Here is a 22,732-nt window from a genome sequence, read left to right as displayed (position 1 = left end):
TTATTCTTACTTGTTGTAAAGTAAAAGAAGTTTTCAGGTCTCGTGAAGCTCACTGGATTTATTTAAAGGCTAGGTCACTTTTAAATTATCAATTATATGAAGATAAAAAATCTCTAGCCCTCGTAAATAGAGAAATTGTTTATATCAAGAACGCCTTAGAATCTGTATTAATGGCTGAAACTTTTAACACTATTTTGTTCATATCATCAACTTCATACCTAAATGTTTTTAATGCTTCTCATGATAAGTTAAAGCATAAATTTGATTCACTTGTAAGCCACTCCAGAACCAGTACTCATAGTATCTGTGATGCAGGTAGACTAGTCATCAGTGTTTCCAGCCATCCACTAACAGAAAATGAACATTTTGTTTTATCAAAAGGATAAAATTGCAGATATTTCGAATCTGCAAAAATTCTTTTAAATGCCAAGCCTCCGCATCCTAATCTCTCTTTATCTGAATTTAAAGCACTGAAATCATTGAATAATAATTTAATTATTGCAAAAGCTGACAAGGGAAAAGCTGTTGTTGTTCAAAATAGAAAAAAAACGAGAGAAAAATTTCTTTATTACTCCAAGACTATTCAACTTACAGATCCCTCACATCTGATCCTACATATAGTCAATTAAACAGACATAATTCTCTTATTGATAAGTATCTTGAAATGAAGTTGAAATGATTGTTTTTGAATGAATGAAATTTTTGTCATCCATCTAGATTGTGGTCTTCCCAAAGTTCATAAACCAGGTATTCCATTAAGACCAGTTGTAGACTGTATAGGATGTCCCACTTATAAAATTTCTAAATTCTTATCCAATTTACTTGCTGCTTCAACTAGAACTGCTACTTATATAAAAAAAATATGTTGGATTTTAAAAATTAAAAATTACTACAATAAGAATTTCCTTCAGATATTATTCAGTTATTGGATTTTGTAATACATTCTGATTATTTTTCCTTTAAAAACAAGTTGTATCAACAAATTGAAAGAACAGCAGTCGGCAATCCTATTTCTCCTGTTGTCACCTTCTTTGAACAACATATTTTCGACAACATTTCATCTAGACCTACTCACTGGTTCAGATATATAGATGATATTTTGCTATCTGGAATGACTCTTTCTGTGAATTACATTTCTCTCTAAATTAAATGCACTTCATCCCAGGATCCAGTTCACCCTGGAAGAATAAGTAAATAAGCAGTTAGCCTTTTTAGATCTTTTAATTTTTCGTCAACCAGATGATAGCCTACATTCCTCAGTTTTCCGGAAAAAAGACTCATACAGGCCATTATAAGTTTTTTTTTGAAGAGCTTCAGCAGCATGGATTCATACAAGAGTCCATGCTGCTGAATCTCATCACCATCCCAGCCAAAAGGCTGGAACTATTGAAACATTGGTTTATCGGGCCCACTCCTTATGTTCTTCAGATGAACTGTTACAGAAAGAATTGCAACATATTATTTCCACTTTTTTATCTAATGGTTATAAGGATTCTTTTGTCAAAAGAGCTCTGAACAGTTTTGGTATCTCTACCTCTTCAAATACAGAAGAAATGACTTGTATTATTATCCCTTATATGCAAGGCATTAGTGAATGCATACCAAAAGTTTTAAAATCACTGAATATTTCGGTTGCCTTTTGCTCTATCAGAAAATCTCCACCTTTCCTACTTCTCCTAAAGACAAACGTCCACATTTCAGTTATCTAGATGTCTTTCAGATTCCTTTCTCCTGTGGATTATCTTATTTCAGACAAACAGGAAGATCTGCTTTTATTCAGCTAGAAGAACACAAGTCTTTATTCAATACAGCCTCAACAGTCTGGACTCAGGGCATGCTATCAACACAAGACATAGAGTTCACTGGAAATAGACAAGAGTCCTTCACAAAAGTCAGTTCTTTATGGAACAGCTGTATAAAGAAACATGAAACTTGACTTCCCTTAACTTAAACAGATCCAATGGTCTATGTCTATCCCCTTGATGGAATATAGTGCTTTTTAAATCAGCTAATCTTTACTAACTTTATTTTATCTAATCATATGAGTTTTTTTTTTTTTTTTTTTTTACTTATATAAGTTAGGAAATTTAATGATTTTTTTTAGTTACATTAGTTACTTAGGTTGTGCCTTTTGGAATGGTCTGTTCAATTATCATTAGGCATTTTTGTACTGAAGATGCCTTTGATACTTAGGTGAAAATTCTATATTAATAAAAGAATATATATGTGAGTTTCATTCCGGTATTATAGTTTATTTAAATATGCCTACTCGTAGTATTTCCTTATTGAAACAATCAGTATGATTACTACGATAAAGAGTCAAGAGGCTATTTTTCCGGCAGCATAAATTAAGTTAAGGGGATAATAAATCCCTCATTATTTTAAAGCTGGATACGAAACTCAAAGATCGAAATCTAATCGAAGAGTTTCATGCCGAAGAACTATCAGCGAGTCCAAGCATAAGTCAACACCTGGGTGGTACAACACTAGCAATCTGGCAATTCGTTAGTAGGGGTATATGTAAGCTCGGTTCAATTAAACCTTGGTATTATCCAGGTCTACCTACTCACTGCTGAGACCTCAATAATGGTCAAAACCGGTCTGGGTAGTGACCTCTCCTCATAATATAAAACAGTAATACACCTCCTAGGAGTTGCGTTTTACATTATGAGAAAATATTAAGGATAGTGATGGAGCTTTCTCCACCTTTGACACGAGTTGCCCTAGTATTGTACCGCCCAAGTGATGACTTATGCTTGGACTCGCCAATAGTTCTTCGGCATGAAACTCTTAGATTAGATTTCTATCTCCAAGTTTCGTATCCGGCTTTAAAATAATGAGGGATTTATTATCCCCTTAACTTAAATCAATATTATGTTTTTCAAAGATCTTTATTGATTTATCCACCCATGAAAGGTTTATATAATCCTATAGTACATTCATACCATGGGTATGCTAAGAATTATTTTATTTTATTTTTTTATGTGGTCTGGAAACCCTGCTCCACAGATCAAACATGGACCTTTTGAATATGCTTCAGGTTTCCAATAGTCAGGGCAGTGGTCTCACACTGGAAGATGAATTCATCTCCCATCTAAAGACACAAACATACATGCCTACAGAAGGATTCGAACCTGTAGCCTGTTTGGTGGAGAGCAGATATTGTAATAACCACTTGACCAACTAGATGGCAGGAAATCTCACTTTTTAATTGAAGTCTGTGCATTTGAATATTTAGTTTCAAATACAAACTTCTCTGCATGTTACTTTTGGTTATAAAGAAAGATTTTGTTTTTCAAAAGTAAAATACATATTAAATGTCATATTGAAGCCTATAAAGCTGATTTTTCAACCTGATTTTTTATTTTTAATGATATTGAATTGTTATATAATGATTAATTAACTCTCTCATTTTAGAATCATAATTATATGTGTTATAGGTAAAGGAACTACAGACCCTTCACAATCTTCGTAAACTTTTTGTCCAAGATCTTCAAACAAGAGTGAAAAAATCAGCAGCTGGAGAAGATAATGAGGATGCTGGTGGTACTCCTGCTCAAAAACAAAAAATTGCCTTTTTGGAGAATAATCTTGATCAGCTTACTAAAGTACATAAACAGGTGAGAATTAACAGCTGTTCTTTGAATTTCACATACTGGATTTCTGAGACTGTTTTATTTTGAATTGTTATGAAATAGCACAAAAGAGATTATTAAAAAAAAGAAAAAAGAATCTGGTGTATGAATTCATAACATATATTATGAATTGAAGCTAGTTCACTCCTCATCGTATAACATACTTTATAATTATTTAGATTTGAAACTGTGGCTTAATGTTATAAGGATTATTAATTTTATGGCAAAATTCTAAGTACATTAAAACAGATCTACTTGGATTACCTCACTGTTATTTCGTATCACTAACTGTATCCAATTTATTATTATACCTCAACTGTAGATCATTGTAGACAGCTCCAATAGTGAAATTGCATGTAGATAGGTAACATAAGAATGAAAGGGTATATGAGCAGCCTGCCGATAAAGAAGCAACTCAAAACAAAGTAAATTTCAGGAAAAAGATCTTGACCAATTTTTGAAAAAGTGTTATATCCATTGAGGGAGACAAAGTGAGTGAAATGGAGAAAATAAATTAAAAAGCAAGAAATGGATGAAAGAAAAAAAATGAAATTGTACATCTGGCAATGAAATTGAAGGTAAAGATATTAGGTATAAAGAAATCAGACTTGTTACTTGAAATGGATTATGATAGTTTCTACATCTGTCTATATAGGGATCATTTGGGAAGCTACCGAAGAGAACTAGGATGACTGCTACTATACAACCACTCATCAGAGTGCGCACATGCTCCAGATGGAGCACGTGCACACACACACAGAGAGAGAGAAAGAAGCTACATTGCAATTTAGAGTATGCCAAAGTGACAGTGATTTGATCAATCATTATTTTCCTGACCTGACCTCTAGTGAAAAGAAAAAACAACCTGCATTAAAGCTATATCCTATTTTTTATAACATGATCAGAGAACAAAATTCATATCTTTCAATACTTAAAACACAGTAATAGTGGCAGCTAATCAATAATTTAACGTACTCATGTTATATTAATGCTAAGATTCTGGAATACTACAGTCGTAAGTATAATTTATAATGAACTCTTAGAACAAATGGTTATGTGGATAGAATATGTGCCATCCATATTCTTGGGATTATTAGTCCATCATTATTGTTAAGATTAGAGTGATTGATTAGAATTTCACAGGCCTCCTTTAATTTGCATTCATACCATATTTTAGTGTGATGTAATGAACAGATGTATTTCCAGTCAGGTACTGGAACTAGGTACCATGGTTAAAGGATTAAGTAGACAGGAAAAAATTTTTCTCTCTTTAGAATGATTGCTGAAATGAATAAAGAATAATAATTAGTGAATGAAGTTTGAATCCAGGCTGTAATTTCAGGATTAATTGGGAACTGTTAAGGAGAAGGATGCAACTATAGATAAAGTTGTGAATATTTTTGAAAAAATTGCATAGCATTGACAGGTGCATCTAGAAAATGGAATGAATTAGTAAAAGTATGTGCAATCGGTCTGTCATCTATTGAACAGTATCTATGATTAGTCTCGATCAAGAAACTACAATTGATCTCCTATTTAAGATGCTTTGAGGAACCTTTATAAGAACAACTTTTTTCAACCAAAGATAAATTAACTGGTCTCATTTGGAGATAACCCCCCCCCCCCCAGAAACTTATGTATTTTATTCCACAAGACAAAGAAACCAGCTGGAGAACACTCAAATAGTCTTACAACCTTAGATGATGTTAATGAAAATTTTTACTGCATGGATCTGAGACTACCAATAAATGCATACATGCTGAAGCATCATCTGGATGTGCTATGCTTATTCCAGCAGATATATGGAATATTTTTATTATAAATAATGGAAATTTTTCTTTATTTTAGGGATCTGTGTACTATTAATTGTAATTCATTAAGATAATAAACAAATCTTAATGGAATTACACTTCTTAACAATGGTTAAGACATTTTTTAACCATTGTTAAGACATGAGCATGCTTGCTATTACTCACACATCCAGACTGTCTTCTATCAACTCTGTACAATGACATGCAGGCATTGTCCAACAGATGTACAGTGTGTAGTGCCATGCAGCCTCATGGTTTCTACATCCATCCTTGGGGATGTGGGATGTAATGAGCCTCAGATATGTATTGATTTATTTTTTAAATATCAAAGCATGGTATTATTCTGAACATTATATCATCAGTAAAACCCCATCTGTTGCTTTTGTCCTGATAATGATGTTAGATAAATATTAAGATACTGTTTTTATGGGAACTTGTATGTTGTTCTGTAAGTAAATAAAATTATTATATTTCAGCAACTGTGTAAGCCTTAAAACTATTTTATGGATAAGGAGGGGGAATTAAGACTAGAAATCTTCATTCTCAAATTTTTCAGAGGCCCTCACAAGGTCCCTACCAAGTACTGATACTTTAGATGCATCACTTGATAACAGAAGTAAGGAACAAAAGTCATGTGACATCAGTATAAATGAACTAATGTTTCTCATCCATGCAACAGGCGAAAAGCCAATAGGGAAAATGCCACTCTTCTTTATTCAGAAGAGTTCAGAAGGACTGGCAGGATCTCCCAAAACAGGTAAGAAACTATTCTTATGATATCCATGAAGCATCATGTTAGGAACACTCAGAAAAATTACAAAAAGCAATATCAGTGAGTGGAATACCAATTACAATGACACCTCATAACTCATTAAACTCTTCTAGAGGAATAATATCAGAATAGATCTCCTTGATGTTCTGGATGAGGAGATATGTTTAGAGCTTAAAGATGAAGAAGTATGAGATACATCCTGATACTCAGGTATGAGGTACATCCTGATATGTAGGGATGGTCAGCTGGTTCTGACATCATCCTTACTTTGATATGCCTAAGCCTCCATCATCTATAAAAGCAAGGGTACCTCAACTGTCCTGTTCAGCTGTCATGAAAGAGATGGATGGAAGGAAAAGATATTCAAAAGATAAAAACAGAACAAAATATATCAGGATGCAAAGACAAAGCTAGCCACTACCACCGCAACTGTCCTAAAATCTTCTTACACTGGAAAGAAAGAAAATACAAACAGCAACTTACTCATATGCCTATTCTCTCATCTGATAAATTCACCGTGTCTGAACTTTATGATTATGAGTGTTTCTTTAAGTGTGCATCATTCGTTCCACGTGTGACAGTGGTCTCGCTCCTGAAACAACTCCAAAAATGATTCCATTTAATGAAAACCTGCTTGTCAAGAAAATTATGAAGAAAGGATATCACTGAAAGATAAACCACCAGACACTCCCATTAGAAAAAATAGATGCTTCTGTATCCACCAAATGTAAACCAAACTCACAAAATGATCCTGATATATCAGAAGATGTATTAAACAGTTTTACAGAGGAACAAATGGACACGGACCAGCCATAGTTCTCTAAATCAATAGACAGATATATAAGCCTGAGAAAGGCAAGCCCCTCACCATCTCAGAAATCTGACAAGTCTACAAAGCCAAAATAATAGAAACATTTTTACAGTGGAACTGTCATGGGTTTTTCCAGAATATCAATGATATCAAGATGATTTTGCTGAAGAAACACAAACCTTTCTGTGTCTGTGAGAGAAACATATTTAAAACCCTTTGGAGACCACACCTTAAGGAAATTCACTATTGTTTGTAAGGATAGAATGGGAGATGTTCCCACCCATGGTAGACTATCTATCCTAGTGGGCAGTTATGTTTCTTACTATCTTGTCTGGCTTAATACTGCTCTGGAAGCAGTAGCTATTCACCTGTCTGTGGGATTTCTTATTACAATATGTTCCATTTATTTACAACTAGTTTCTGAGTTAAATAAAATTGATCTTGATAACCTTGTCTTGCAACTGCCTGAGCCCATACTTCTTATGGGCAATGTTAATGGAGATAACACTCTGTGAGGTAATGTCTACAGAAATAGACAAGATCATACCTTTGAACAAATTCTTGACAGTAATGAAGTCTCCTTTCTGAATAATAGACTCAATCTGTTTTTCCATGTGTTCTACTCGATTATATTTTACAATAGATCTTACACTCTGCTCCCCTGCCATTTTTCCACTACTCATGTGAGATGTTGAAAAGAAATTATACAGTTTGTCATTCCCATCATGTATACAAGATATTTATATTATACAATTCAAGTTGTACACTTTGATGTATTATTACACAATACAATTCAAGTTGTGCAGTTTAATGTATATTATACAATTCAAGATTTTCAATTCAATGTACAATATTATATGATACAGTTCAAGTATTACTATCGTTTTCTGTTGATAGTTACACTTATTTTTGGCTATTTATTTTGTTACAGTTAATAAATGTTTCCTATATATACAAATAGAGTAAAATACATTTCGGATAGTTTTCGTAGTTTATAATAAGTTACTGGTTTTAGCGATAAAGTAAGTTAGTTTGTGTATTTATGTGTAACCAAGGACCGTAGCCATACTAGTTACTAGAGAATTAAATTAGTTCAAAACAGTCACTGCGAGTCCAGTGACCGTATCTATGAGGGCTCACCTTACACGGTTTGATTTGATATACATGAACTAGTTAGTATATTGGTACCTTAATTGGATATGATATGTGAGTTATAATGATCCCTTATACTATACGTTTATTATTATTATTATTATTAAACAAGACCTCATGGAGTCAAAGACTCATCTAGGAGGTCCTTTTATCTCACACACATCTCATCATACCGTGTCTTAAACACATTCAAACTCCTTGCAGACACTACACTCTCAGGCAAGGCATTCCAATCACTCACAACTCTGCACGAAAAAAATCTGCCTCTCACTCCCCTACTCACACCCTCTTTATACAGTTTCCATGGATTACCTCTGGTTCTCCCCTGATCTCCCACTATTCTCTGTAGAACTTCTCCACCATTGATCCTATAACAGCCCCTTACCAACTTGTAGGTCTCTATCATATCTCCCCTCTTCCTTCTCTCCACTAGACTCTGCAAATTACATCTTTTCAATCTTTCCTCATACTCGACATTCCAGAGGTCAGAAACTACCTTAGTCAGTCGCCTTTGGACCCTTTCCAACATTATGATTATGTGATTATGAAGAGCTCAGGAGACAGCTTTCAGGAGTTAGCTGGAAAAGAGATCAATGCAGCTTGGGGGATTTTCAAAAACTATTTAGTAGATGCAATGTCTAATTGTATTCCAATCACTCGCAACTCTGCACGAAAAAAACCTGCCTCTCACTCCCCTACTCACACCCTCTTTATACAGTTTCCAGGGATGATCTCTGGTTCTCCCCTGATCTCCCACTATTCTCTGTAGAACTTCTCCACCATTGATCCTATAATAACAACCCCTTACCAACTTGTAGGTCTCTATCATATCTCCCCAACTTGTCAACATTATTTAGTCTCATGAGGTAGTCTCTCAATCTTTTTCTGTATGCATAAGCTGAGGTTATAGATTTGATTTCATTTGGGAGTTTATTGTAGCTGCTTGTCGCTAGATATTCAAAGGATTTATGAAAAATTTCTTTGTTTTTGCCTTGGGTACTACCAGCATGTTCCGGCTGCAGCATAATTCTAAACTTTCAGCATTCCTTTTTACGTATAATAGACAACCATAGAGGTATAGTTTCTGTAGTGGTAGAATATTATGCATGACAGATCGTTGGTTGAATGTGCAAAGTCAGTAGTGGTTATGGCTCTAATTATTCTGATTTGTATTCTTATTAATGGAAACAGATTGTTGTAATAATCTCCATCCCAAACGGTGATGCCATGTTGCAGTGAGGAATTTACCCAGGATTAGTATAAGCATCTTAAGAATGCTGCATTTACAAATTTTTTAACATAATATATTCTATTAATTATGAACCTAAACTTATTTGTTAAGAAGGTGGTGTGGAGTTCCACTTCATATTGCTATCGAAATGGAGGCCCAAATACTTCACTGATTTTGGTTTTTTTTTTTTGATTAAACTACAGTTACAATTTAGAATGTCACTACATTTTCTTTCATGCCATTTTATGGTTATATCATGGTCTAGCTTATCTGTTAACAAGTACACATCTCGTTTTATCGATATTAATTTTAAGTCCATTATTGCTAAACCATTTACTTAATTTTAATATATCACTATTAATCCGATTTTTTAGATCTTCAAGGGTTGTTTTGGTGTATATTAATGTCGTGTCATTGGTGAAAGATGTCATTTTGCCAAAAATTTTGTATTTACATAAATCATTAACATATATTAAAAATAGGATGGGTCCTAGTACAGACCCTTGCAGGACTCCATATTTTATTATTTTTATTGAGCTATTGAATGTTCCGTAGCTGGTATATTATTTTCTATTATTCAGATAGGATCTGAACCAGTCATTAGTAATTCCTCTGATGCTGTATTTGGACATTTTCAGTAGCAATAGATTATTACTATTATTACGGGTGACTCCAGGGAGTCCTTAGACTCATTGAGGCGAGGCCCTAAACATCATGTCCACACAACTATTCAACATTCTCACAGTATCTATCATACCTTGCCTTGAACTCATTCACTGTCATAGTACCCACAACAGACTCTGGCAGCTTATTCCACTCATTTACCACTCTAAAAGTAAAGAACCCAGCTCTAACACCCTTGCTAACCTCACTCTTGCCCAGCTTCCATAGATGTCCCCTAGTTCTCCCACCACCAGTACTGATCTCAAAAATATGCTCTGAATTAATCCTATAGAAACCCTTCAGCAATTTGAATGTCTCAATCATATCTCCCCTTTTCTGCCTATCAACCAATTTCTGCACCCCACAAATCTTCAACCTGTTCTCATGAGGTTCATCCATAGACCTGCTATCATCTTGGTCACTCGCCTGTGGATCCTCTCCACCTCCTTCCCATCAAGAAGAAACCAAGTGACCAAATCTGGGCACAGTAGTCGAGATGAGGTCTTATCAAGGCACGGTACAGAGGAACAATAACTAGCTTGTCTCTGCACATCAAAGTATTTTTCAGCAACCAAGTGATTTCATGAACTGATTTAGCCACTTTTGCAATGTGTCCTCTAAACTTCATCTCCCTATCCACCAACACTCCCAAGTCCCCGGCCTCACCAATCTCCTGGAGTACAGTTCCACCAATGTGGTATACTGCTGCTAATCTTTTCACCCCAAAATGCATAACGTTACATTTTGTCACATTAAATTGACATCCATTTTACTTAGCCCAGAACTCCAATCTATCCAAGTTGTCCTGCAAGATTTTGACATCTTCTGCATTCACGATTGCCCTACCCAACTTTGCATCATCAGCTAACAAATGAACTGTTCCTCTTAGATCCTTCCCTATATCGTTAATGAGCAAATTAAACAGCAGTGGTCTAAGAACAGACCTCTGCAGCACACCACTAGTCACAGGCTGTCTTTTGGATTCTACTCCTGAATAAACTACTCTCTGATGTCTCTCCATCAACCACCCACCTATCCATCTCACCAACCCTATATCCATTCCCATATGTTGCAGTTTACGGATTAGAATTCCATGTGGTATCCTGTCAAAGGCCTTAGCCAGGTCCAGCAGTATCACTGTAAACCCATTACCCTTATCCAGTTTAGCCGTCACTGTGTTATAAAACTTGAGCAAGTTACTGAGGCATGATCTACCCTTCACAAAGCCATGCTGTCCCCCCTTACAGTATCTCATTTTCATCAATCCATTCCTGTATTTTTCCCTTGACTACTTTCTCCAAGACCTTGTCAACGACTCCTGATATGCTGATCGGTCAGTAATTTGCAACACTAGTCTTGGATCCTCCTTTATGCAGTGGAACTATTTTCTCCTCTTTCCACACCTTCGGGACTAAACCAGACCCAAGACTCAGATTAAACTCAGATAGATCATGATGAACACAGTTGAACACCTTAGATATATCAAGAAAAATGGCTGCTGTGTGCATTCCTTTATTTATTCCAGTACCGATCGTTTTATGAAACTAAAATATATGGAAGCTATTATTTTCCTGTTATTTATACTATGTCTTCACAGGAACCATGCTCTACTATACAAATGCTCATGTGAAAAATGGACCAGCTGACTGGAGTAATTTGTTCCTTCTTGCAAAATTTAATGCTGAAGCAGTGAGTCAAAAACCTATCAATCAAGCAGTGAAGTATGTAACAGATTGTACTGTCCATGCAGCAACAGCATCAATTTCCACTGTATCCAAAGCCTGCCACATCAAATCTCACTTAAGCATTATGTTATTATTATTATTATTATTATTATTGTTCCGGGAAACTCCAAGGAGTCGACAGCCTCATCGAGGGAGGCCCTAATATCATGTCAAGAACAACTATTCAACATTCACACAGTATCTATCATACCTTGCCTTGAACTCATTCACGGTCGTAGCACCCACAACAGACTCTGGAAGCTTATTCCACTCATTTACCACTCTCCAAGTAAAGAACCTAGCTCTAACACCCTTGTCAACCACGCTCTTGCCCAGCTTCCATGCATGGCCCCTAGTCCTCCCACCACCAGTCATATTTTCAAAAATATCTTCTGGATCAATCTTATAAAAACCCTTCAGTAATTTGAATGTCTTAATCATATCACCCCTCCTTCGCCTATCGTCCAATTTCTGCAACCCACAAATCTTCAACCTATTCTCATAAGGTTCATTCCACAGACCTGCTATCATCTTGGTCACTCGTCTCTGGACCCTCTCCACTTCCTCCCCATCACGAAGAAACCCTGGTGCCCATAGCTGGGCACAGAAGTCCAGATGGGGTCTTATCAAGGCTCGATACAGAGGAACAACAACTTGTTCGTCTCTGCATGTTAAAGTATTTTTCAGAAGCCAAGTGATTTGGTGAGCTGTTTTAGTTACTTTTGCAATGTGCCCCCTAAACTTCAATTCCCTATCCACCAACACTCCCAAATCCCTGGCCTCATCAATCTCCTGGAGTATGGTTCCACCAGTGCGATATACTGCTGCTATTCTTTTCACCCCAAAGTGCATAACCTTACACTTTGCCACATTAAATTGACATCCATTTTTCCTAGCCCAGTCCTCCAAACTATCCAAATCATCCTGTAAAATTTTGACATCCTGTGCACTCACAATTGCTCTACCCAACTTTGCATCATCAGCAAACAAGTGAACACTTCCTCTCAGATCCTTTCCAATATCATTGATGAACAAATTGAAAAGCAGTGGTCCAAGAACAGAGCCCTGTGGCACTCCACTAGTCACAAGACGTCTTTTAGACTCCACTCCTGAATAAACCACTCTTTGATATCTCTCCTTCAACCACCCTCTTATCCATCTCACCAACCCTATATCTATACCCATCTGCTCCAGTTTACTGATTAGGGTTCCATGTGGTATCCTATCAAAGGCCTTGGCAAGGTCCAGTAGTATCACTGTAAACCCATTACCCCTATCCAGTTCAGCCGTCACTGTGTTATAAAACGTGAGCAAGTTACTGAGGCATGATCTACCCTTCACAAAACCATGTTGTCCCCCATACAGTATCCCATTTTCATCTATCCAATCCTGTATTCTTTTCTTGACTAATTTCTCTAAGACCTTGACAATGATTCCTGATATGCTAATCGGTCGGTAATTTACAACAGCAGTCTTGGAACCACCTTTATGCAGTGGAACTATTTTCCTCTCTTTCCACCCGCTCGGGACTAACCCAGACCCGAGACTCAAATTAAACAAAATTTTAAGGGTACTGACAATTCTTTAGCTGCTTCTCGTACAACACGAGCTGGTATACCATCCAATCCCACAGATGTATTGACATTGAGGTTATGCAATAGACTACTCACCTCCACTTCATTAACCACAATTCCCGTATAATCTACTGGTTTATTCGTTTCTGCAATGTCACCACCTGGATGATATACTTTTGCAAAGTGCTCACTCAGTAACTCAACTATCTCAACTGATTCAGTTACCTCCCTACCATCGGCATTCTTTAAAATCAATCTGCCATGTACATTTTTCCTTTTACTTGCTACATATCTAAAAAACTGTTTAGGATTCTCTTTAGCCTGCATGGCCAATGTTCTTTCATAATCCTTTTTTGCTTTTTTTACCACACTCGTCACCCTTCTGGCCTGCGCTTTATACCGTTCATGTGCCTGCCGGTCACCCTTCTCCTTAAATTCCCTCCATAGTTGTTTCTTTTTTTGCAACTGAAGCTTAATGGTGTTATTCATCCATTTAACCCCTACTTGATTTATTATTTGGACTCTAGGTATACAGTCAGCCATTGCTTCATGCAAGCACTTCTTAACTACCTCCCATGCACTATCAACTTCTAGTCCTTGCAGTTGTACATACCATGGCACTGAACCAATCAAACTCCTAAGCTTGTCATACTTTCCAGCCCGATAATTCCACATGTACCCTGTCTTAATTGAAAATTCTACACCTTTAGCCACCTCCCAAGTTAAGACCCTATGATCACTCTCACCGATTGGTGGCAATGTGGTCATATTTGTTACAGCCAAATCCTCAGATGTAATTACTAGGTCAAGCACTCTCTGACCCCTAGTATTTTCCATTACATGCTGTCGCAGATAGTTATCCCTTAATAACCGCATAAAATCCAGTTCCTTCCTCCCGTGTGTCCTCTCCTCACTCCAATCAATGCGACCATAGTTGAAATCTCCCATAATAATCACCCTCCTTCCACCCATTTCTTCTATTTGCTTGTGCATACTGTCACCACCATCTTTTCCATCACCTGGTCTATAGCAGCACCCAATTGTATATTTAGTTCTGCTAGCCACAATCTCACACCAAATGGCCTCAAATGTGCTCTTTTCTCTATCCTGCAATTCAACTTCTATTCTCCTTGGCTGGAGCTCATCAGCTATCATCAACAATACTCCTCCCCCCATTTTATTCTCTCTATCATTCCTGAACACACTATACCCATCACATTCAATCCCACTAGCTATATCATCTACAGTCAGCCATGTTTCACTAATACCAATAACCTGTGGTCTGGAAGTGCCAACCATGGCCAAAAACGCTTCCTTCTTGTTCCTAATACTCCTAGTATTAGTGTACATGAATTTAAGACCCCCATTAGCCCCAACCCTACCTTGATGCCTTATATTAACTATCCCACTCAGATTTGTTGTCCTTATTTGCTCTGGCATATTATATTCATTCTTACATTCAACTGCTTCCATAAGGATTGTATCTCTACTCCCCCCCTTTAACAAATTTAGTTTCCCTGAATTTGCACATCCACTACATTCAGCAACACTTTCTCAAGTCTTCTTACACCGTAACCATTCAAATGCAAGCCATCCATCTTATATAGATCCTTTCGCCCATCAAACTCACTCCACACATCCACAAATTCCACACCACGCGTCATACATAACCCACGCATAAAGTCATTCGCAATTATAGCCCTCCTTTTAAACATTTCACTGTCATACCGTGGCAAAAGACTAATCATTCTAACTCTCTCACTCTTTTCTTTTGCTACCTCAAACAATTCATTCAGGTCTTCTATCATTTCCATTTTATCTCCTTTCAAATCATTCGTACCTGCCACAACAATCATTTCTTTCACCCTTTCCTTTTGCTCTCTAATAGACTCAGTTACGTCCTTTATGGTAGCACCAGGTTGGTACGATTTTGTCAAATCCTCTGCTAACACACCTCATCCTAATGAGTCTCCATACAGCATTCTATCCTTCATTTTGTTCATGTTCACATTCATACGTCTATTTTTCCTGTCATACCTTTTATTATTGGTTGGTTCATTCAGTCTACTTTTGTTCATGCACTCTAGCTGCTGTTTTGCTCTTTCTATCGCACTATTCAACAACGCGATCTCACTCAATGCATCTATCTCATCTTTTTTGTTCTCTGAGAAACCATTTATACTATCATTCACACTTTCTACATTCACACTCTCACAATTTTCATGTACAACCTTGCCGTTTCTTGTCATATCCCTATTTCCTTCATTCTGAAGGTTGACAAAAATATCACACTCACGATCCGAAATACACTTCAATTCCTCATTCTCCCTACATTTTCTACACACATTCAATCCTTTATTATCATCTAACCACACTCCGACCGCACTCCGCAAAGCGTACATTTCACAGCTAGTACACTGACTCATTTCTTTTATGCTACCGTTCTTTGATAACGATGGCGAACCTTCATTACTGGCCGCCATTTTCCTTCGCACAGGTGCCATACTTATTTCAACGTGTTTTGTCAAATATACGTTATAACACACCAAAAATAGACGCACTAAAATACGCAAGGCAAACAAAACAAAACTACACAATATTAAGTAATTTGTATCGATAACTGATGTTAGACATCAGAATCAAAAGCAGTCTTGAATCTAATTTACTTCATCTATTAATCAAACAAATTCAAAAATTGTGTGAGATAAAATCTGGAAAATGAAAGGTAGATATGGAACATTTGTTTACCTTGAATATGTATTGCTGCTGAACCTAGCCAGCCTGAATGGCCGAGTGGTCAGCGTATCCACTCTCCAGCCAAAAGGCTGTGGATTCAAATCCTGCCGTGGGCATGGATGTTTGTGATTGTCTGTGAAAATACTAGTGATGTTGGGCAGTAGATGTGTTGTTGGAGATGATGATGGTAGTTGCGGTTCGTTGTAGTTGGTAGATTCAGTGGTGGAAAGAGAGTTGTGGAGTAGGTTCCCTCCCTTGATGAGTCTTTGGACTCCCTGGAGGTGTTACATAATAATAATAATAATTACCAACATCTTAGGAGAAGATTTGCTAGAATCTCGGCAACAGTTCATATCCATCCTGAATTTTTGACATTGAAAGAATGACAAGAGAAACAGCAGTTTTCTACAAATGGGCTAGAGCGACACATTCAACCATTCTTAAGGAAGAACTGAATAGAGCAGTTATTCTCCCATCTCAGAGCAGTGGGACCTGATCACATTTATTACGAGATGATAAAAATACCTTCTCACTTTAATTACAGAAGTTTCATACTCCATCATTTGTATACCTGTGATTGTTTAATGCACACAGAGCACCACTATGATTTCTTGTCCATCTATACTGATGGTTCATGATCTGAGACCTGTTGGTTGTGCTGCTGAGTTTCCTGACTTGATCAAATTCAGTTAGATCCCATGTGATTGCAGCAGTTGTATTGCCAAGTAGAGATGCATGCAATTCAGCTTGTGCTTATGAATATTTATATATATACTAGTGGGGATATGTCCCCCCCCTCCATTTTCTGGACTGTTAGGCTGGGTCTCCTTGAATTCTGATGACTTGAATTTTGAAGACTCAAAAGGGGGTTTCTTCCCCCACCCAAGTTCCAGAGTGGTAGGCCGGTTCTCCTTGAATTCTGATAACTCGAATTTTGAAGACTTGAAAGGAGGGTTTCCTTCCCCTGGTGCCATGGCACCCCCCCCCCCCAAAAAAAAAAAAAATTCCGGACAGGGAGGCTGGTTCCCCTTAAATTCTGATGACTCGAATTTTGAAGACTCGACACTCGGGGTAGCCCCTGAGTTTCAAAACGTTTCAAAAAACGTGACATACAAACATGACATAAAAAAAAAGGCTTATCATTTTATATATATAAGGTAGATATATATATAACTGTTGGCACAGTTGCAGGGGGCGAAGAAATGCTTCGCCAATTTAGCCTGATGGGTACCAAATGGATGATCATTTATGGTTGACTTTAATTTTCCAACCATTGATTGGGTAAAAGAAAAATTTCATGATAAGAAAGAAGAGGAATTTATTGAATTATTGCAAGGCAACTTTCTCAAGCAGCATGTGAAAGAAGGAACTAGAGATCAAAAGGTGTTCTATTTGCTCATAACGTAGCATCAGAAGGGGTCTCTGTCAAGAATATGGCTATTTTCCTACCAATTGTTGACAGTGATCATGCTCTACTTTCTTGGGAAGTATCTGGTTGTATTGATGCTCCAGTTAAAACAGGTTACATGCTGAACTACAAAGCTGGAAATTATGATCAACTTAAGAGAATACTATCTCTTTGGTCCCATGGTTTTCAGTTACTGAATGGGAAAAATGTCAACAATGCATGTGAATCATTGAAAAAATGCTTAAATGAGGCAGTATCTGAATGTATCCCTAGTGTTCGAAGAATAAATAGGTTGGGAGTGAAATGGATATTCAACCTTATTAAGCAAGAGATCCATAAGAAGATGATATGGGAAGAATATCTTGAGAATAAGAGTGAGAGGAGTTATAAAATATATAAAGCTCGGGTCAGAAAAGTAACGAGTATTGTGAGGAAAGCTAAATTGGAGAATGAAAAGAAATTGGCCATGCAAGCTACAGGCAATCCAATAGAATTTTATTATTATGCAACAAGCAAAAGAATGAATGAATGTCAAAGCATAACTTTATTGAATGCAGATCATACTCGAGTGTCAGAAGCTAATGAAATTGTTCAGTTAATGAGTGTTCACTTTGCTAAAATATATCAATTAGTTGTATGTAACATGGTGCACATTGTTACTGCTGCATTAGATGAAGAGTTAGAGATTCATGAAAATGAGGTTGAAGAGCTGTTGCCTGGATAACAATTTTTCTATGTTGACAGATGGAAGATCAGCCCATTTGCTAAAGGAATGTTCAGCCGAATGGCTATGCCTTTCACATGTTTGTATAACTTGAGTCTCAGCTCAGGAATGATACCATAGGAATGGAAGGAATATATGATAGTTCCATTACAAGGATGGTGCAAAAACTGATGTGTCTAGCTCCCGACCTATCATTATCTCTGTTGTGGTAGTGAAGATTTTAGAGAAGTTGGTAAGAACTTGCATACAGAAATAGGTAGACAAATATGCCATAATCTGCAAGGAACAGCATGGGTTTACTAAAGGAAGGTCATGTTTTAGCCATTTGCTCATATTTTATAACAATGTTATGGCTGAGTTGGATAAAGGGAATGGATGCACTATGATAATGTTGGATTTTTTCTAAAGCATTTGATAGGCATTTGTTGCATAAACCGGAGAATATGGGATTGGAATATAAACTCTTGACTTGTATCAGGGGATGGTTGACAGACAGATATCAAAACGTTGTATACAGTGGGTGTGAATCTGCGAGATATAAGGTAACTAGTGGTGTACCTCAGGGTCCAGTCCTTCGGCCATTATCGTTCAATCTATACATTAATGATATCAGGCAGGATCTAATATCAGAGGTGCAATTGTTTGCTGATGATGCGAAGATAGGCAGGGCAATCAGGGATGCTACTGATATTCAGCAATTGCAAAATGATTTGAATAAACTGGAAATTTGGGCAAACAAAAATGGCTGTCAGTTTAATATTAGTAAGCGTAAAATTGTACACTTTGGCGTGATTAGTATTCAAGTGGTATATTATATTAGTGGTATTATTCTATAAGAAATTGAAGAGTCAAGGGATTTTGATGTATTGGTGGATAGGAATTTAAAGTTCAAAGGTCACATAGCAAAAGTTGCAAATACAACTCAGAGGATAATTATGTTGAAGCAAACCTTGACATGTAAGGATAAGGAAGTCATTTGCATCTTTATAAGGCTTTGATAAGACCACACCTGGATTATTGTGTGCAGATTTCATCTTCCAGGTTCCAAGGGGGTAAAGAAGCTGTGGAAAGGGTGCAAAGAAGAGTTTCAAAGATTATATATCCAGATTGTGGGATTTAGATTATGAGGACAGATTGCAAGTATGTGGATTGCAGACTCTGGTTAACAGGAGAAAGAGGGGTAATATGATAGGTCTATAAACTTTTGAATGGGTGTTGTAGGATATCAACTGATGAAATTTTTTATTATATGAAAGGTGGGGAGAGAACACGGGGCTTCCATGGAAGTTAAATTTATTTGCAATTAAGAAGGGATAAGAGCTAGGTTTTTTTTTCTCCCAGAGAGCAGTTTATTTTTATTTATTCATATGGAGTTTCCTCCCTTTACTCTCCCTGTCCCTATTGGGGCGAGTTGAGCCCCCTCATGGGGTTAAGCATTTATGGCTGTAGATCCGTGTGTGTTCACGGGCCAGTTTGCCTGCTTGTGAGATGAGAAACCCCAGATAAACTGGGGGGGACCCTGTTGTCCATGCCCAAGACCGGCTAACTTCGCTATGTCTGAGGAAGATCCGTAAGCTCCTCACATCGGCGACGGGAATCAAACCCAGGACACTCCTTCCTCAGGCATATGGTTGCAAAGCACAAAGCCACTAGGCTAGCCGCACGGACCAGAGAGCAGTGAGTGAGTGGAATAATTTGTCCTTAAGAGTAGTAAGTGCATCCAGTGTAAATGAATTTAGGGGAAGATATCATAGCTGGTTTTGGTGATTTATAGCCTCCCTGGAGGCCTCAGATAATAACAATAATAAAGTGTATAATAAATTACACTCATTGAGTTCATTACAGGCCATCTTGTCTCTTGTGGTTAATCCACATCCAGTGCTTAGCGAGGTTCTACAACTGTTGTACAAATTGAAGGTCCTTAATTTTGATATTCAGCTGAGCTGGATTCCCAACGACATTGAAATTAAGGGATATGAGACTGGAGATGCAGCTGTAGATCAGTTCATACATTTTCCAGGTACTGTTTGCCTGTCTTCTTGGCAGTCATGGCAAGAAACATTGACAAATAAAGTGCACAAGAGTAAGCCTGAAATTAAGCATTGGCAGGCATGTCAAAATTGAAAACAGAAAAGAGGAAGTTGTTCTTGCAGGCACTGCATAAGTCACAGTCATCTTACACATTTGTATTTACTGAGGGCTGATGATGCACCTGAGAAAGGAATGAATTTTTTTACGAATCATCTGAGCCGTATACATTGAGACAGATTTTAGAAGACTGACAAATGCATGGATTTTTTAACATTTTAAGAGGAATTAATTTATACAACACATGTAAATATAAATAGAATTTATATTTTAATAAATTTAGTTTAATCCTTTATCCAAGTGTAAGCAATCAAAGTTTGCACCTGAAAATATCTTCAGGACTGAGGTAAGGTGGTACATCCCTTGGCAACTCATAGCAAAGGTGGATCAAGCTCTCATCACTCCTTGGCTCAGTATCTCCCATAATGCAAAGCACATCTCCTTGCAGACATGTATATTGCTGTGCATTAAGGGAAGGGCCACTACCCAGATCGGTTTCGACCTTTATTGGGGTCTCGTCCTTGGGAGGCAGACCCAGAGTGGTGATACTATGATGAGTGGTGATGAGAGCTTGATCCACCTTTGCTATGAGTTGCCAAGGGATGTACCACCTTACCTCAGATCTGAAGATATTTTCAGGTGCAAACTTTGTTTGCTCACACTTGGATAAAGGATTAAACTAAATTTATTATACTTTAACCAAGTGAAAAATAAACTTTCAACATCTTTCTCTAAATCCAGAGTAATTTATTAAAAAAGGGTGGCACACCATTTGGCAACTCTTATAGGTAGAGATGACCTGCGAATGCTTTTGCCTGTAGTATCTCAGCTTGGGCCTGGCTTCCACTGAAGAGACCTCAATAAAGGTCGAAACTAATCTGGGTAGTGGCCCTTCCCTTAATGCATAACATTACACATATCCGCAAGGAGATGTGTTTTGCATTATAGGAGATACTGAGACAGGAGTGTTGGTAGCTTGCTCCACCTTTGCAACGAGTTGCCCTGGTGTTGTATCACCTTACCCCAGTCGTGAAGATACTTTCAGGCGCAAACTTTGTTTGCTCACACTTGGATAAAGGATTAAACTAAATTTATTATACTCTAACCAAGTGAAAAATAAACTTTCAACATAACTGAAACAAAAAAACTTCAGAAACTGCAAGCTTACAAATGTTATGAAACATTGTGTCGATGAAGCAAAGTGAAATCAGTTTTAAGATTCGTAAATAGATGAGAAATTGTTTATCATTAATTACTATTGTTTTCAATTAAGGAGAAATTAATTGTTTAGTATTAAGTGTGTACTTCAAAGTTATGAAATAAATTGTTTAATATTGACTTTATTGTAGTTTTCGCAAGCATAATTTCCCACCTATATATTAATATAGGTGGGAAATTATATTATTTTCTCCTTTCTAATATTTCTTTTATTTAAATATATTTTTTATCGAGTTATTGAGACTTAAAAAATAGGAGATAGATTTAACTCATCACCTGATGTAGTTGAGTAATGGTTATAATGAGGAAATTTTGTCATTCCTTTGGTGCTCGTTATAACCAAGTCGTCTGCACTAATATCAGTTCAAAAAAATTTTTTGTCCAATTTTTCCAGTAAAAATGATCTAACTGTAATCAAATAAAACCATATCGGCAATTTCTTGTAATTTCATTAACCCTGGGAAGTTATTAATTTCTCTAATTTGAGACAGAATATATATTTTCAACATTTTATTCTGTGGTAGCCCTAAAAATGGTCAAATTGAAAATAGGGACTTAAATTGGGACAAATTGAAAATGGTTTTTGAAATTCACACGAAAACACAAAGAAGGGCATATATTTCTGCCTGAAAATTACAGGTCATTATCAGTGGCAAATGGTAGTTTAATACAAAGTAGAACATGAAAAATCTATTGATTTGAAACAGGGAGAGCTGCATGATGATAAAATAACGTCAAGTGTTCAGAGCCCTCTAGTGAGTAATGTATTGGACGAAACACACCAATATTCGGTAGACGCACACAGTGGAACATGGAGATTCGATTTAACGAAAAAAAATAGTACCAAAAGTCTCCAACAGGGGAAATTTTGGCTCTGCCAAATTAATTTTAGTAGGTGTGACTAATGAATGGCAAATGAGAGACAGCACACATCAATTTCATGATGTTTATTGTTAATTACAAATGAGGTTCAATATGACCACCATTCTGATGTTCCAGGAACTGCATACAGTGCACGACACTTTCCACAGTGGCTTGCAACATATCGGAATTGATTTGTCTCACGTGTAACATTATTCGATCTTTCAAAGTTGGAATATCGGGTACATGTCCTGGATACACAATGCTTTTAAGAAATCCCCACAGCCAAAAGTCACAAGGATTGAGATCAGGCGATCTCGGTGA

General features: G+C 36.9%; 1 protein-coding gene across 2 annotated transcripts in view; it reads left to right on the top strand.

Moving 5' to 3' along the window:
* The window catches only part of LOC150105462 (kinesin heavy chain-like), a 415,076-nt gene that overhangs the window by 330,569 nt on the left and 61,775 nt on the right, over nucleotides 1–22,732 (top strand). For both annotated transcript variants that reach the window (XM_090394832.1, XM_090394831.1), the window contains exon 21: nucleotides 3,441–3,620. In XM_090394832.1, the coding sequence (XP_090250958.1) occupies nucleotides 3,441–3,620 (180 nt within the window). The remainder of the gene's footprint in view (nucleotides 1–3,440; nucleotides 3,621–22,732) is intronic.

This window comes from Typopeltis vanoorti, chromosome 6 (assembly GCF_054136105.1).
Source record: "Typopeltis vanoorti isolate ZY-2024b chromosome 6, IOZ_Tvanoo_1.0, whole genome shotgun sequence".
NCBI lineage: Eukaryota > Metazoa > Arthropoda > Arachnida > Uropygi > Thelyphonidae > Typopeltis > Typopeltis vanoorti.
Note: the sequence above shows the minus strand (reverse complement) of the source record. Positions and strands in the feature narration are given on the sequence as shown.